This window comes from Kryptolebias marmoratus, linkage group LG5, assembly GCF_001649575.2.
Source record: "Kryptolebias marmoratus isolate JLee-2015 linkage group LG5, ASM164957v2, whole genome shotgun sequence".
In the NCBI taxonomy this organism is placed as follows: Eukaryota; Metazoa; Chordata; class Actinopteri; order Cyprinodontiformes; family Rivulidae; genus Kryptolebias; species Kryptolebias marmoratus.
In genome coordinates, this window is record NC_051434.1 from 21,805,716 (window position 1) to 21,822,302 (window position 16,587).

Here is a 16,587-nt window from a genome sequence, read left to right on the forward strand (position 1 = left end):
CTATAAACAGTGTTGGTGCTGCACTGCTTTCCCCTCCTGAGACGCCGTATGGTGGACCAGAATCGCCTCAAAGCCGTACGGAAGTCTTCTCCATGGCCTCTCCAAACTCCTCCCATGCCCGAGTTTTTGCCTCAGCGACCACCCGAGCCGCATGCCGCTTGGACTGCCGGTACCCGTCAGCTGCTTCCGGAGTCCCACAGGCCAAAAATGCCCGGTAGGACTCCTTCTTCAGCCTGACGGCATCCCTCACCGTGGACACCGGCAAAGAATAACAAAGAAAAACCTGCTAAAAAATATAAATTTCAGTGAGGGATCAGCCCACAACTAAATGTGAGGAGCTTGTTAATGTTCTGGAAGCAGAAGGGACCACAGTCACCAGGAACACCACTGGTAATACAGTACGCTGTAATGGACCTGCAAGGTCCACCTGTTTACGAAGGTCCATCCCCAGGCCTGTCTTAGGTTTACCTGTGAACATCTAAATGATAAGAGAAGGTTTGGGAAAGGGTGCTGTGGTCAGATGAAACCAAAATCCCTTCTAAGATACAGTATGTACAAATATGATGGCCAACTACAACGCTGCTGCTCGACTCCTGACTGCTGAAAAAAATCACATCTCACCTGTCATGGCATCTTGTTCATTTTAGAAATCAGCTTAAGATTTTATTGTTTGTTTTTAAACTATTGAAGGGGTTAGCACGAGGGATGTCCGTATCCAGATTTTTTGGCTCCTGATACAATCTGATTTTTTTAATGACTAGTCTTGCCGATACCGATCCGATACCTATATTTTCAAAGCATTAAAAAACTGCGACCAGTATTACTTCACAGTTTTTATTTTGCATGACCAATAATATTGCTTGGCATTTGTAACAAACCTACTCCGTGAGAATGAGAAATAAAAATAAATAATCTACAGATTAAGATAAAAATTATCATGTAGCTATCTAAGCTCAATTTTCAATATAACAATAAAATACTTTCTCTCTTTCTGAATGAAAGTGCTGGTAGTGAACTTCACAAAACAAAAGTACCCAAACTGTAGCAGGAATATAAAAAATAAAACATTACTATAAGGCCCTAAATTCTATTACAGTTTATTTGAACTTAAATCTGTAACTTGTACACTTTGAGCTGGTTCTTAAATAACCAAATAGGAATATGTATTTGTGGTACAGTTTACATAATAATAACTCAACTTAAAATGATCATTTAAAAACAAATAACCAAGTTGCTCTTTTTCAAACTAAAGTGCTGGGACTGAACTTTCCACAACAACAACAAAAAGTCTAATGTGTTCCCACACCGCGGACATGGTTGCATAGTGTCGAGTCTTGATTAAAGGCAGTCGTAAAGCGTGATGACGCTGAAAACTGACGCGAAAACTGAATCGGCCCAATACCGATACTGAGTACCTTCCTACCTCTCAGATTATTTAACTTTGTGCACTTCTAAAAGGTCACAGAGGTCAGGCTCTTGGATGTTCTGAGGAGCAGATTTAAGGCTCAGAGGAGATTGGGCTTTCACGGCAGCTGCAACTAAACTTTGGATCAGACTACCTTTTAACATTAGGACAGTGGTTCCCAAAGATTTTCTTCTGGGCCCCCCCTATGGATTACAATAAAATCCCCCCTAAAAAAAATAAATAAATAAATAAATCAACTGGGCTCACACATCGTTCAACCAGACATAAACACATATTTTGTTTTCAAACTCCACTGAAGTTTATTTCACACTTCAGGTTGCAACAAAACAAACTACAAACCATCTTTACAGTGAAACACTTTTGTGTAACTGTTTTCTTTTTTTAGTTCTATACTGTAGAAAAGTATTCTTTGCAGTCAGTGTTATTTCAAACAGTTCTTTTTTTTATTTGTAACAATATTCAACTTTGCTATCATTAATAAATTTTAAAAAAAAGCCTCTGTGCAAAATGGGGTTAAAAGCCTGTCCCGGTCAAAAACCTGTCCATTATGCTTAGTTAGGCACTGTTTTTTTTGTTTGTTTTTTTCATTTATCCCCTAGGGGGCGCGGCCCACACTTTGGGAACCACTGCATTAGGACATCAATACTTGCTGCTTTCAAAACACATTTAAAAGACTCAAATTTATTCCTTGGCATTTAAACTAAACTGAATTATCCATCCATTCATCCAGCTTGCCATAAATCTTCTTTACAGATCACAGCGTTGCAGAGGAGCTGGTGTCTAACTCCGGCGGTCACTGCGCGAGGGGCAAATTACACCCTGAACACGTCCAAATATAATTATGAGATCGACTACTTTCATTTTTAGTCTGTTCTGTTTAACTGTGTACCAATATTTTGCTCCCTTTATTTATATTCCTTTTATATTCTTCTATTTGCACATTCCTGGCCATTTTCTGTGGACAGCACATGTACACCTGTTGACTTTAAATGTGCTTATAAATAAATTTGACTTTGACTACAAGAGACGTCCTACTGCTGCACTTACTAACAAAGGTTTCTCCACCAAGAGCTACATCATGTTTTGCTTGGGGATTAAATGCTTATTTCACTCAGTGACATGCAAATCAATTTGTAATTCAATGTATCATCATTTTTCGTTTATTTTCTGGCCCTCTCCATTCATACGAAACCATCATAAAAATTAGAGATTGTTCATTTCTTTGAAAGTGAGCAAACTTACAAAGAAAAAAAATAATCAGCAGGGAATCAAATATTTATTTTCTCCACTGTAAACTGAACCTTTGTCATCAAATGGAAACATGAACTACATTTGAACAAAGTTACACAATGAAACAAAAGTGGAATGTTTCTCAAGCTGAAGAGAACTGCATCACTCTAGTGAAGAACAGCTCAAAAGCCTGGGTAGTTTTGCGATGCTAACGCTAACTTAAAAGAAATAATTCAGGCAATCTGAAGGGAGATTCTGTGGTTCTTAGAAGGATCTCCCTTTGGACAAATACAGTTTAATTCTCTCAGGACTGACAAGCTAATGGCTAGTCTGAGAACGGTTGAGACAAAAGTGGATTGATGTTGTCTTAAACCAACTCCAGTCTTAAAAGTTTCGTAGCAGACAGACCACGCAAACGCTATTTTAGAAACCTTTATCTCTCTTTACCTTTAATCTCACATTATAACTATAGAATTTTATGTAAATAACCACAAACTCTGTAAAATTGATGGCTTTGTAAATTTTCAGAACTGTTTGTCAATTTTGAGTCATTTTGTTGTCGCAACACTTGTATATTTACTATTATTTACTGAGTTTGTACAATAGTGCAGTGTAATTATTTGTATCTTTGCATACTAGATTTAGGAAGGTTTTCTTCTTTAATGACAAATATTTGCCTACACAATGCATCTTGTGAGAATAAACAAACACCTACTCTTTCAAAAAAATTAAAAAATTCTATAAATGCTTTTGTTTTCTGATAATCTTTGAGAAAATATTCCATGTAAAAGTTTTTTTAGAAGATAATAAATTTTGTGATTAGAATTTACACATTCTTATCATCCCAACAATCAAATCTAAATACATTTATATTTTTATTCATTTATGTCTTCATTCATGGCCTTCTTTGTTTGTCAGTTAAATGATTGCTTTTTATAATGTCATCAATAAAATTGTAATGACTTCAGAGTGTTTGCAGTTTTAATTTCTGAAAGTTAGCAACTCAAATGGTAAAACGAAGAAAACGTTAAAAGTATTATCTCCAGACCTGGAAAATACTAAAATCAAAGTCCATACTTTTCTAGACTTTTCAAGACTGTGTAGAAACCCTGAGTTGTGTTTAAGGAGTTTTAACAACAGTTTACTAACTTCAGTCATTGTGATTGAACTGGACTCCACAGAGCCGATGATCATATTTCAGTCTGGCTAAATCAACTTTGACTTCCCTGTCAGGCAGCATACCTGTCCCAGGTTGATGTAAACGGCATTCTGAAGAAACTCGGAGGCCTCCCTGGCTCTTTTCTGGATGGCCAGCACTCTGACCGCTTTAACACAGGCCTCCAGCTCGATCACACCTGCGTTTTTATACTGTGAGAGAAAGACGAAGAGGGAGTCCAGTATTAATAAGAAATGAATATGTGATAGTTGCTTGGAGTTTTACAACCCTCTGCTGATTAACATATGACTAAACTTATCATTTCACTGCAAGCACTGACAGAGAAGACAGAAGAGTCGGCCCTCCTGTCACTCATGTTTTAGAGACTCCGAGCTATCTCTGTGTTCACAGTGACAATCTGAGGAGTCACAAGTGTGGGCATTTTTTATCTCCCAGTCCCTTCCACCCTTACTTTCTCTCCTATTAAAATTCAATTAACATGAATTGGCTATGTGTTGAGATGTAATTTAATTATGAATGAATAAGTTACAAGTAGAAGAGCAGAACCCACAGGAGGTCAATGCAAAAAAGAAATTACAATATTGACAATAAAACAGAGAGTTTGTTCTGAAAATGTAGGTGATAATAAAAGCTAATTTCTCCAACATTAGGAATACTTGAATACTATTATTTGTAACTCTGAAGAAGGACAGTGCTCAAAAAGTGGTGCAAATATATGGTTCTGTGAACAAAATCACATATTATCATTGGTTTAAAAGGTTATTAGAATAAAAATGTTCTGGTTCTAGTAATTATACATGAACTTGTGCTTTATTGTAAGTTATATCTAAATGGCACAGTCAGTTAATAATAAATGTCAGTCGTACTGGTCAAATACTGTTCAAACATAGTGTACTGATGCTGTCATGCTTGACTAAACACTGCCCCCTTTTGGGATAGAGAAATACTACCATACCGGTATGGAGCTACATTTCTTTGGTATGGTCTTATATTAATTCAACAGAGACAAATCAAGAGAATGATGCAGGATTATTAATGTCAACACTGAAGGGTTTTATGTTCCTACACAGACTGCACACAAACTGTGACTATAACTTCTAATTTACAATGATCTGGATTCCCATCTAATTATCGCCCGCCACCGAAATTGAAGGCAGAGAGATTGTGCTTTTGCCAGTGTCTGTCTGTATGTCTGTATTGTTAGCAAGCTTCCTCATGAACCACTGGACAAATGTGAATGAAACTCTCAGAAAGTAATCATTAGATGTACTTCTACAACCGAATAAAAACCATCAACCCAATTCAAGATGACACCCACAGCCAACTGGCCTTACAAACACAAAAAATGGCTCCAACTCAACCAGTCTGACAGATGTTGAGCTCAGATTTGTTGTGGTAGTAGCTGAGCTTCATTCCCAACACACTGAGCTCTACACACTGGCAATACATTTGCTTAAACCTTTGCTATAACTGTTAGTTGCTCACAGACAGACAGGATTGGTGCTATCTCATTCATCACTGGGTGGAATTTTATTGTAACTCTCAAAAAGTAATCAATAGATGTACATTTACAACTGAGTACCTTTTAGAGTCAACCTGATTTAAGATGGCCACCACTGCTAATAGACATTAGCCAACACAATAATGCAGATGTTAAGCTAAAGGTTGGAGAGACAGAAGCTGAGAGTCATGCCCAACACATAATCCAAATGCTACAAATTTTGCCACATCTTTACTTAAAACTTTGACATTAACTGTTACAGTCAACATTGTCTGTCTGTTGGCAAAATGTCAACAGACATTAAAGGCGGTAATCACTGCCTGTACACGTTCAATTGACATTTGTAGTCAACCCACTTCAAAATGGGTTATTTGACATTGGCCAACACAAAACTAGCTACAACTAAGTCAGTTTTACAGATACTAAGCTAAATGTTGCGTTAACGACAAAGTCATACCCCTGACATACTCTGAGCACATTCGGCAACATTTTGCAAAAATTGCACAAACGGTCATTTATGAGGTTTGACCCAAACAACTATGTTCCCCCAGTGTATGAGATGGAACTTCACAAAGCTTTGGATCCATGCAGCGCATATATGTGTGAATTTTTATTAACAGATCAGTACCTTTCCATAGCAGGAGATGGCCTCTTTGTATTTCTCAATAATGTCCTCCGGACTCAGGCAGTTCTTGGCTCGTCCAATCTCAGAGCTGGTGTCTGCACTGATGCCGTTGGCTGTGAGGGCACCTACACCCAAAAACAGGACACATCAAATGAGGAAGGAGAAAATGTTCAGGTTTATTGTTTATTGTTCTGTTCTGACACTAAAACAAAACAATAAATAAATAAATAAATGAAAGAAGAAGACCACTTAAAACACCACAGACTCCTCAACAGTTTTCTTCAGGTCCCATTGCCAGATTTATATACACATATAGTACCAGTCCAATACAGTGAGTAAACTCGCAAAACACAACACACAAAACGTTTGGTAATTGTTTTATGCTAGAAGCCCTTCCTGACACAACCTGGGCTTGACCCTGCAGCCTCATGAGTATAAGACTGCAGCTCTGACCACTGAGCTACCACAGCCCCCGCATTACTGTTAGTAGGTATTAAATTTGTGTATTTTGTACTTTTCAAGTATTTATTTCAGTTTGTACTTTTACTTTGACTTGAGTATGTTTTAAGTATTGGACTTTAGAACATTTCAAATCCAATTTGTTACTAAGAAAAAAATGTGAATGTAAACATGTACATTAAAATCAGGAGCTATAAAAAAATTGTTAAAAAAATTGAAAAGCACACTATATGAGCTTGGAGTGACTGGATCTGTTCCTTACCTGTCAACCGGTGTATTCTAAGGCTAGAAGTGATGACGATCTACAAAGAAGGAGTTTGACTTCAAATAAATCCTTAGAGATTGCGTACAAACTCTGTCCGCTCTGCAGGTCGCTTCGTCTGCCAAAGTGAAGTGAAACTCAGCAGACATGCTCTTGTTGAACAGCGCATGTCAACTGATGGACAGCTAAACCTCTGCCAGGGCTTCTGTCAAACTAATGAGACAATCTGGCTCCAAGTTAAAGGAAGGAAGCTGCTTCATTCTGCTGTTAGCTGTGTTAGCTCAGAGAGACTCAGACCTGCAGTCTTTGGTGGAGAGTTTAAATCACATTTATTTGTTTTGTAAGTTAAAACAAGGCATTCATAATTTATTAAGAAGCTTTGTAAAAAGGTAGTCAAACAAAAATCAGTGCCTGACACTGCTAATGTTGGTTAGATCTGTAGCAGCTGGTAACAAGTTAAAGTAATGCTGACCAGGGCCTGGTCTAATTAAAACATACAGACTGATGAAAAGTAACACTACTGAGAATAAATGGAAACATTTTTTATTTTCTGTTTATGCCAGCAGGCTGCTACATTTATAAATCAGCAAATTATTTATTCTATGGCAGGGGTTTAAAGTTGTTTTGTTTGTTTAAATTAATATTATATTGGGAAACAAAGTCCCAGTAAAATTACCAACCATTAAACTGTAAACGGGAACATTTTTATTAACAGTCACATCGCAGTTGTATTAATGTTACAGTGATAGCCCAATTATTTTTAAGAGGCTGTATGATCAGTTTAAATTAGGGTTCTGATAAAAATAGCTTGTAGAATGCACACATTTTTTACTGTACTCGATCTGCAGATGCTGGAGTAAAGTGGAAAATATCAGCACGTGAGCGGATTCAAGTTTTCCAGCAATTTTTCATGATTGCTGAAAATTATGAGTTAATTAAAAAAATAGCTCTGGTCAAACGTTATGATTTTACCTAAAATTAGAACCCATGTGATATTTTCATTAGATTCAATTATAAGAAGAAAATATACCCCCCAACAAAACATTGCTTTGTGGTGAAATTTGAAAACCAAAGCACCAATATTTGATCAGCATCTGAATGTGGTGGACTGAGTGACTTTAGGATGATGGCGGAACTTTTACATTTTTGTTATTTAAAAAGCTGTTTGTTTAAAATCTCACAGCAGTGTATATAATTATGATGATATAAATGTTGCTTCAGTCTGATTTTTGTATCTGGGACCTCATAAAGAAAGAGTCAGTGAACAGACAGAGCAGACAGAGCTGCTTACTGACAGTCAGAGCTGAAACTGAGCTAATTACCTGCTCCAGAGCAGCAGGTGAGGAGAGACGCCCTGCTGCTGCTGAAAAAGTAACTAAGTAACTTTTGTTCAAAGTAAAGTTGTAATGACTTACTTGTACTAGAGTAAACTTTCAACAGAGTAACTGTACTTTTACTTGAGTGTGTTATTTAAGTACTCTTTTCACCACTGTCATTAATTTCTGCTTATCCTTTGACTGATACAATATAGTAAGAGGTCAGAGTTCATAACAGTAAATTCAGGATGATTTTCAGGGTTCCTGACAATCAAATCAGCCAGCAGGAAGTTAAAGCTATTGAGAAAATTAAATATCTTCTAACCAAAATGATTTCATCTTAAATCTGCACAAACTGCAATCAAATTATAAAACAAAAAATCTAAAGTCTTTAGGATTTAAGATGACTAAAGAACAGCTACAGATGAACCTGCCACAGCAAGGTGCCAGACTTGATTAGAATGCAAACACTCACGAGTTTGTGCAGAACAGAGGTTTGTTCATACAGACAGAACAGGAACAGTCTCCATACAGACAGTGAGATGTTTCCAAGCTGAACTGAACTATTTCTGGCCCAGCAGACTAAAGAGCGAGAATTCTCTTGTACAAAAAGTGAAATATCTGCAATGAGATGCATCAGAAATGTTCGCATCTTCTAAAGAAATATACTTTGTATTTTGTTCTGTTCGTAGATAACAGTGACTACTTAATAAACAGGAAAAAAAGATTCAAGGAATATAAGAAAAAAAAGTGATTTTTCTTTCATAATCAAGCACAGGGTGTGATTTAGCAGAATAATAATAAAAATATTTTAAAGTAGGGATGCAGTGATACAGATGTCATCATAGGGTTTCTTTCCCATACCATGCGCATGTACTGGTACTCAAAAAGTGTTCCAATACCACCTTACTGCAGCGTGTCGTTCACTTCTCAGTTGAGCAGTCAGGTGATAGAGGAGGAGCAGCGTCAGCTGTGTGCAGGTATTTTTTGTTTTTGTTTTGTTTTGTTTAAGTTGGCTGTTCTGAACTACATTTCTTACCTGGAGGCCATTTTGCACCATAAAGTTGTTTGAAAACTACCAATAAGACCACCAGAAGAACAAGAAGAAACTGTGTGGAGGTAATTTAAAGTGAACTATGGTGACAAAAGTAAGTGGTGACTAATACTACAGTGTTATTGAGCAGAAGGGGATCCTGGGAATATATAGATCTGAGCAAGATCTTGCAGAAAATCTCATCTCTCACCAAGGGGCGAGATAGGGGACCAAAGACTATTGCTGTCCTGGCTTTGTTTAAGGAGTTAACAAAATAGTAAGCTCCTCTGATTTTCAAAAAATTATTTGAAAGTAATGTCATTTATTAGTTCTCAATTTCTGTACTCAGTATGTAAGTACTTATAGTTAGTTTGAAAAATGTGTATCGATGCATCCCTATTTGAAATGAAATGAAAGAAAGTGAGAGTGACCATTTAAAGTTCGGTCCTTAATCACCACATGATACTGATGAAGTGGGTGGTGGTGTGTGAATGGGAGTGTGTGTGTGTGTGTGTGTGTGTGTGGGGGGGGGGGGGGCACGAAATACATCCGAATAAAACAAAAGAGATTAAATAAAATCTACTGTAAGAAGAAAATAAAACAACTGATTTACAAAATAAAGCAATGCAAATCAAAGCTGGAGCGACGGCCATAGAAACATGTGAACAAAGTTGATGTTAGTACATGCAAACATGAGGAATGATATTAAGAGGAGCCACAACGGTTGGACATTTCATACCTGGGTCAATGAGAACCTCCTGAGCTCCTACAGACACACAGAGAGAGAGAGAGAGAGAGAGGGAGAGAGAGAGAGAGAGAGATCGCAGCTTCACTCCATAGAGCAACGAGCAACGTTAGCTGTGTTAGCGCTGACTGGCTGCTTTCCAAGCAAAGAGCCTTTACAGCAGGTCAGTGAAGGAAACATTAAAAAAATACTAAGAAAAATAAAACATTTCAAAATTAGACCACAGTTATTTGTCAAAAGACAATTAAACGGACAGTTCAGCCATTTTAAAGTGGATTCTATTAAAAGGTTATGCACAATATCTTACCTGTTGTAGATAACTCTTTTAACAACTTTAGTTTGGGGATACAGAGTTTAACTCTGACCAGACTGACGAGCTAACGGCTGGTCTGAGACAATATCAAAGTGGATCACTCTCAACTTAAAACAACTTCAAACTGAAACATTTTTATAAACCTTTACATTGCCATTAATTTTACATTACACAGTTATTCCAGCAGAACCATTATATTTCTGCCAGAAGTGCCCAAGGCTGTTCTGGAAGTGCTACAGCTAGCACTTTGAGTCGCTTTGTGTTGAAAAGTGCTATATAAATAAATGTACCTACCTACCTACCTACCTGCTGCTGCTATTTGTTCTTGCAAATACCAATAGAATTATTTGTAAATAATTGTGTAATGTGAAATTGATTATGATGATGTAAAGGTTGATAAAACAGTGTTAGAATTGACCATTATAACATTTTTTTAGATTGGAGCTGTTTTAAGACAGCTACAATCCACTTTGGTATTGGCCGCGTTCACACTAGTTGTTAGCTCGTCAGTCTTTCTCCAAACTGAGGCCATTTGAAGAGCTGTCTACAACAAGTAAAATAATAATTGTTCATAACCTTTCAAAAAACTTGAACTATGTCTTTGAATAACCCAATCAGTATTTGGGTTCAGTAAAGTAACAAATTTGGACATTGTTTTACTTTCAGGACCAATAACTTTTAAACAAACCATAAATCCTACTGTAAAACCCCCCATATCACCACCTTTCAACCAGTGGTGACTTTTGGGCGATATGGCTCACTGCCCAGAGCAGCATCTCACAGGGGCCTGCACAAAAACTCAAAAGGTGAAATGATTCAACACATTTGATTTATTTTCATCAGTTTGACAAATTTTGTGGATTTTCTTCAAATCAGCATGAATATCACACTGGGTTAAAAGTATGTTAATTCAAAGAAGCAACAGACTTATATTAGGTTTAAAGGAGCAGTTATCAGCTTTTAATAACAGATGCTTCAGGACTGGCTGACAAAAGAAGCTGTTCAGCAGAGCGAAGCTGTTTGAGTCATCAGTCAGCAGACATATTCACACGCACTCAAAAAGGTCAGTGTTTCTGTAGGTGCTTTTACAGAACTACAATCTCACCTGGTCGGTGGCGTTTGCCTGCATCTGCTGCCTGGGAAATACTTTGTTTACGTCCGACCAGCTTCCCTGCTGTACCTCCAGGATAATGGAAAATGACAGAGGCTGAACACAAGCCCTCCAATGCAGCTGTAAACAAAAGAAACAAGCAACAAGAGAAGACACTTTATCTCTCCTCAGCTCTTGTTGATCTTACTGTATATGTGAAAAAAGCCTCTGAGGTTCTCTGGTGTTTGCGTTGCCGTTTATTTGACTCTCGGTTCTGTGATCAAGCTACTGTCAGACCCACAGCATGGCGGTAAAGGTAGAATCTTACTAGATTGTGACTGTTCAAGACTCGTTGGTGTTTAAAATTGTTAAGAAAAAAAAAAGAGTTGGCAAATTTTCAGTTATACTCTCACTGAACTCTTAGTGTTTGCGACTGGCGTGCAGTGCAGCTATGTTTTGAGCGGATAGTTTTTTTGTACACAGATGGCAATCAAGTATTCTAAGTCATGCACATTATCTCATTGCCTGATAGATAGGCAGATCTGGACCAGTTTATTAATTATTATTTACTGACTGCATGGCTTTTAGACCTGAACATGCTTTCTATCATAAGAGAGCTCTTATGAAGGTGTCAAAATACAGCTGTAAGACTCTTAAGACGAGTTGAAGATGCCCGAGACAAAATCGAAAAGGGTTAGAGATGCCCACAACTCTGTAACTGTTCTGAGAGAGAATTTGACACACAAAGTTTGTGAACATGTTGAAAATCCAAGCAACAACATTACACACCTTTGTGAATCAAGCAAGAAAACTGAGACTTCTTTGCAAATGCCATTCACCATCTAGTCACATCCCAGTGAAATACTCACCATTTTTCACAAGAAATATACCAGATTAGTGGATCCAGCTGATACTGAGTGCTCCAGGCAGCTTTGTCGCGCTGACAACAGACTTGTGGTTAACTTTTATCCCTTATGGTCACAGCACACAATATTTTTGTAAGTTAGACCCTGCAGGCTTTACTCATGAAACAACTTATTTTCCTGATGACCACAATCCTGGTGCGCCACAAAGCTGTGAGAGCACACGGAGGAAAGTCATTTGGCAGAAAGCCAAATTGAGGGATTGACCTGCCACAGCTTTCAGTGATGACAATTATGTGACTGAAGCAAATCGTCTCCTGAGCTGATCAACTGCACCAGCTGATCCATGATGAAAAACTCTCTATGACTCAGCCACACACACTGGTTTCTATTCATCTGGTTGCTGTAAAAACTTGTGGAGTATTTTATTGGTATGTTTGGCTGTTGTCTGTTAAGTGTCTTATAAATTAGCTGTTCAATAAGCATATATTAACCCGCAGGGTGAATCTTAAAATGATGCTCATATTTCCAGTTTAGAGCCGTTAAGAGGTAGTTTTAAACAAGACGAGTGTAATGATTGTTATATTTATTTTTTTTTCTTTTGTTTTCTTTTTTTTGTGGTACTTACATAGCTGCTTACATTAGAATTGCCTTGTGGGATTTTTCTTGAAACAACCACTTCTGTATCAGTTGTGATTTTAAATTAAAAACTAAAAAATACCAAAACTGTTCTTAATTTCTGGAAAACAGAAGAGGTGGACTGCACACAACCAGGGTGTATTACAGCAGATTTAAGTTTTGATTTCAACTGTACATTAATTTAATGGTCATTATTCTTGAAAGGGAAAATTAACGTTGCTAATATATTAGAAAACCTCACCCTTAAAAACAGAACTACAGTCAATAGGCTCCAATGACTCATGGTTGATATAATCATTCTTTCACCCAACCCTGTAAAAGGCCTATTTGAATCTTAGCAAATATGGAAAACTTCCTTCAATGTGAAGACAATCATGATGTTGCTATGGTTTAAGTACTAACTACAAACAATAGGTTTTTACTGCTATTTTCCACATGCTAAGAAGGAAACTAGACTTCTCTTGTTTTTTGAAGATGTTTCACCTCTCATCCAAAAGGCTTCTTCAGTTCTGATTGTGGGCTGAGAGTTGGATTAGTATGGAAGGAGAATTCTGCCATTAGTCGAAAGCGCACATATTCGATTTGCAAGCAGGATTTCATCTCTTGCTTTTAAAACTTTTAATGCTTGCACTCAAAACTTCTGCTCTCTTTCAAATATTCTCTTTTTTCTCTCAAATCTTTGTGTTCGCCCTCAGATTTCCTCCTCGCGCGCAAAACTTCTCTCTCCCGCAAGGATCGGATCTGCGCTTGCAAACTTCTCTGCTCACCGTCGCCTAGCAACCGTTCCAGCCAATGGACAGTGAGTGACAGTGTTCCTCTGGGTGCGCTTTATACTTTCTAGTGGGTGTGCTGGTGCAGCTGCATACCCAGCACACTGATTGGAAGCGGTAGTTCTACCCAAGTTATCCCGCAAAATGTATCGGCACCAACAAAACTCTAAATTAACTGCAGTTTATTTCACACAACTGTTTAATTTTGCCTTAGTTTATATGAGTTTATTCATTTATCATCACAACGCCCTTACACCAGCACAGGTGAAGCTGAGAAAGACTACTTCTGGTTTCTGCTCTGTGTAAACAGTGTTAGGGGGTCAGGCTGTAGAATATAATCACGAGATAGCAGCAGCTTTGTGACAGCAGAACTGAGTTTTCTCAGTTAATTCACCTCCCTTTTTTGTGTTTTTTTTTTTGCAGTAATTGGGGTTAAATCCAACAGCAGTTATAAGTCCATCCATCCATCCATCCATCCATTTTCTTTAACCGCTTCTCCATTCCAGGTCGCGGGTAGCTGGTGCCTATCCCCAGCAGTCACTGTGCGAGAGGCGGGGGACACCCTGGACAGGTCACAAGTCCATCACAGGGCCACATATAGACGAACGAGACAAACAACCATTCACACCTAGGGACAATTTTAGAGTCATCAATTAACCTAACATGCATGTTTTTTGGTCTGTGGGAGGAAACCGGAGTACCCGGAGTAAACCCACGTGTGCACAGGGAGAACATGCAAACTCCACCCAGAAAGGCCTCAGGCCGGGAAGCGAACCTGCAACCTTCTTGCTGGGAGGCAACAGCTCAAACCACTATTCCACTGTGCCACAGTTATAAGTCAATAAGTTAAATTCCATTCATCCCTTCATTGTCTAAACCGCTTACCCTGGCAGGGTCGGGGTGCTGCTGCCCAGCTGATGCTAATTAGCTGTAGCATGACTGATTCAAGCCGTCCTCAAGGTGAGTTTAGCTGTTCTCTAGAATCAAGATAAATCTAAACAAGAATCCCATTTTCAGAAGTGTTTATTTAGCAGCAGAGAATGCTCAGTAGTTTAGTGTAAAATGATATAAAGCTATTAGCATAAACAATATGGCTTGCTAGCATCAGTGTAGCTTTGTGATTGAACTGCTGTGGAGTATTACTGCGTTGACACAGAACAGTGACCTCCATCTATTTAATGAAAGAAGAGAATCTGTGTTTAGGTTTCTGTTGCGTGATTGCAGCTGTTGCTGGTTTATAATCTGATCCGGTCGCATCAGGAGCTACAAACTAACTCCAAAGCTCAGTTTCAGTGAAGCTGTGGTCTGTTTCTAGGCTGCTTAGTTTTTTCTATCCCAGATCAAACCAACTGATTAAAGCTGCATATGAACATTTTGTTTTCATACAAAAAAATGTTTTATAGAGCAATTAAAATATTATTAAAATGTTATTTTTGACATCTGGTTGTCTAAAAGACAACAGCAGCTGATTCCCAGTCCTCTGTGTGGTCACACCTATTTCATTCAAAACTTATTGTAGAAAATGTATCAGTTGTCAGTAGGACACAGTTTAACATATTTTACAGATACAGGGAGACCTCCTTATTTTAAAATAAAGCTAACTCAAACTGAATTGCGTATTATCAATGTAAGTTATTGTTAAATGTGCTGAGCTGTGCATTAATTAAAGATAACTGATTGGCTAATTAGTGTCACATTGGTAAGTAACTTGTCAGATGTATACAATATGTTTATATATTTTTTCAGGGAATTCTAGGTGTGTCCAATATTCTGTTGATTATTTTAGCATGTATATTATTTATTTTCAGGTGGGAATAAATGCTGGGATTTTGTTTAATGATATTAATGCATAATTATTAACTTATTGATGTACATTTTCCCCTTTGTTTTTAAGATATGGAGAAAATACAGGACCTGGTGTCTGTCCATTAATTCTCCTTCAGCCTCATCTCCAGGCTTCAGTTCCTGATCTAGACTTTTGTTGGATCTAGCAGTTTTTCTATTTCTGGTAATGTCTGCTGTTTTAAAAAACAAATGTATTTGTAAAGCTCCATACAGATTCATTAAATTGTTTTAACAGCGATTTCCAGTTGTTGTAAGACAGTTTAATCAACCTTCTCCTGGTGGTCTTCACTTTTGAACTGGAGCTGATCTACTTCCTCAGTTAATTGTAGCATCAGATTCTCATCTCAGCTTTAAAATAAAAATTGCAGTGAGTCAAACGGAGCTTTTGTATTTTACCATCTGGTTCATCCCTGATATTTTATTCTACACCTCCAGATGCTCCCATGCAGGACCTCATCCTTGCTCCCAATAATACTGCAATAGTAGCAACTTGTGCATTCCAAATGACTAAAGGGATGGGGGCTTCTATAGCTTCTGATTAAGTTCCCACTACTCTGAACAGCACAGCACCAGTAAGAAGCAGTAAAGTTTCACGAATACAGAAAACATCCCATTATTAGTGTTTTCTGTGAAAGGTTGGAGTACAGCAACAGCATGATCACAGGTTATCTCAACAAGTGTTTTCCCACCCTGGTCTTCAAGACACACTACCCAGCATGTTGGAGATGTTCCCTGTTTTAACATTCCTGATTCAGATGAATACATGAGTGCTCAAGCAGGGAAACATCTAAAACATGCAGGGCAGCGTGGCATGAGGACCATGGTTGAAAAAAAATAGAATATGATAAAAAGACATAATATGTGCCAAATAAGCTAAAACATGATATTACTAAACCAAGGCACAAAGAATCTAGCTGACAGTGAATATGATAACTAATTGTACAGTAACTAAGCTAAATGTACAGGAAGGCTAAATAATCTAAAACATGACAATGCTAAAACTAACGGTACCGAACTATCTAAAAGTACCCCAGGCCCGCTATACAGCGGAAGTAAAACCAGACATATCTAAGCATGAGCTAAGACAGTCAAAAATAGTAGCTAATCATGACTAAATGTACAGAACTAAACTAAGTGTACAAGAAGATAAAGCTAAACTAAACAGTACCGAATTTCTAAATGGTACCAGTGGCCCGCTAAAACAGCCGATGTAATAATTACTAAGATAGAGAAAGAGGGAAGGAGGAGGGGGGGAGTGAGAGAGATGACAGAAACGAGTGCAACAGCAGAGTA

The 16,587-nt window shown here is 37.8% G+C and overlaps 1 protein-coding gene across 2 annotated transcripts in view; it reads right to left on the minus strand.

Annotated features, from left to right (window-relative positions):
- trappc9 (trafficking protein particle complex 9) overlaps positions 1 to 16,587 on the minus strand; it is a 336,991-nt gene that overhangs the window by 305,795 nt on the left and 14,609 nt on the right. The window contains exons 4-7 of one of the 2 annotated variants that reach the window (XM_017431169.2): positions 11,193 to 11,318; positions 9,769 to 9,795; positions 5,963 to 6,084; positions 3,899 to 4,024 (exon numbers count right to left, since the gene is read on the minus strand). In XM_017431169.2, the coding sequence (XP_017286658.1) occupies positions 3,899 to 4,024; positions 5,963 to 6,084; positions 9,769 to 9,795; positions 11,193 to 11,318 (401 nt within the window). The remainder of the gene's footprint in view (positions 1 to 3,898; positions 4,025 to 5,962; positions 6,085 to 9,768; positions 9,796 to 11,192; positions 11,319 to 16,587) is intronic. The other variant, XM_017431170.2, reaches the window with a different exon arrangement.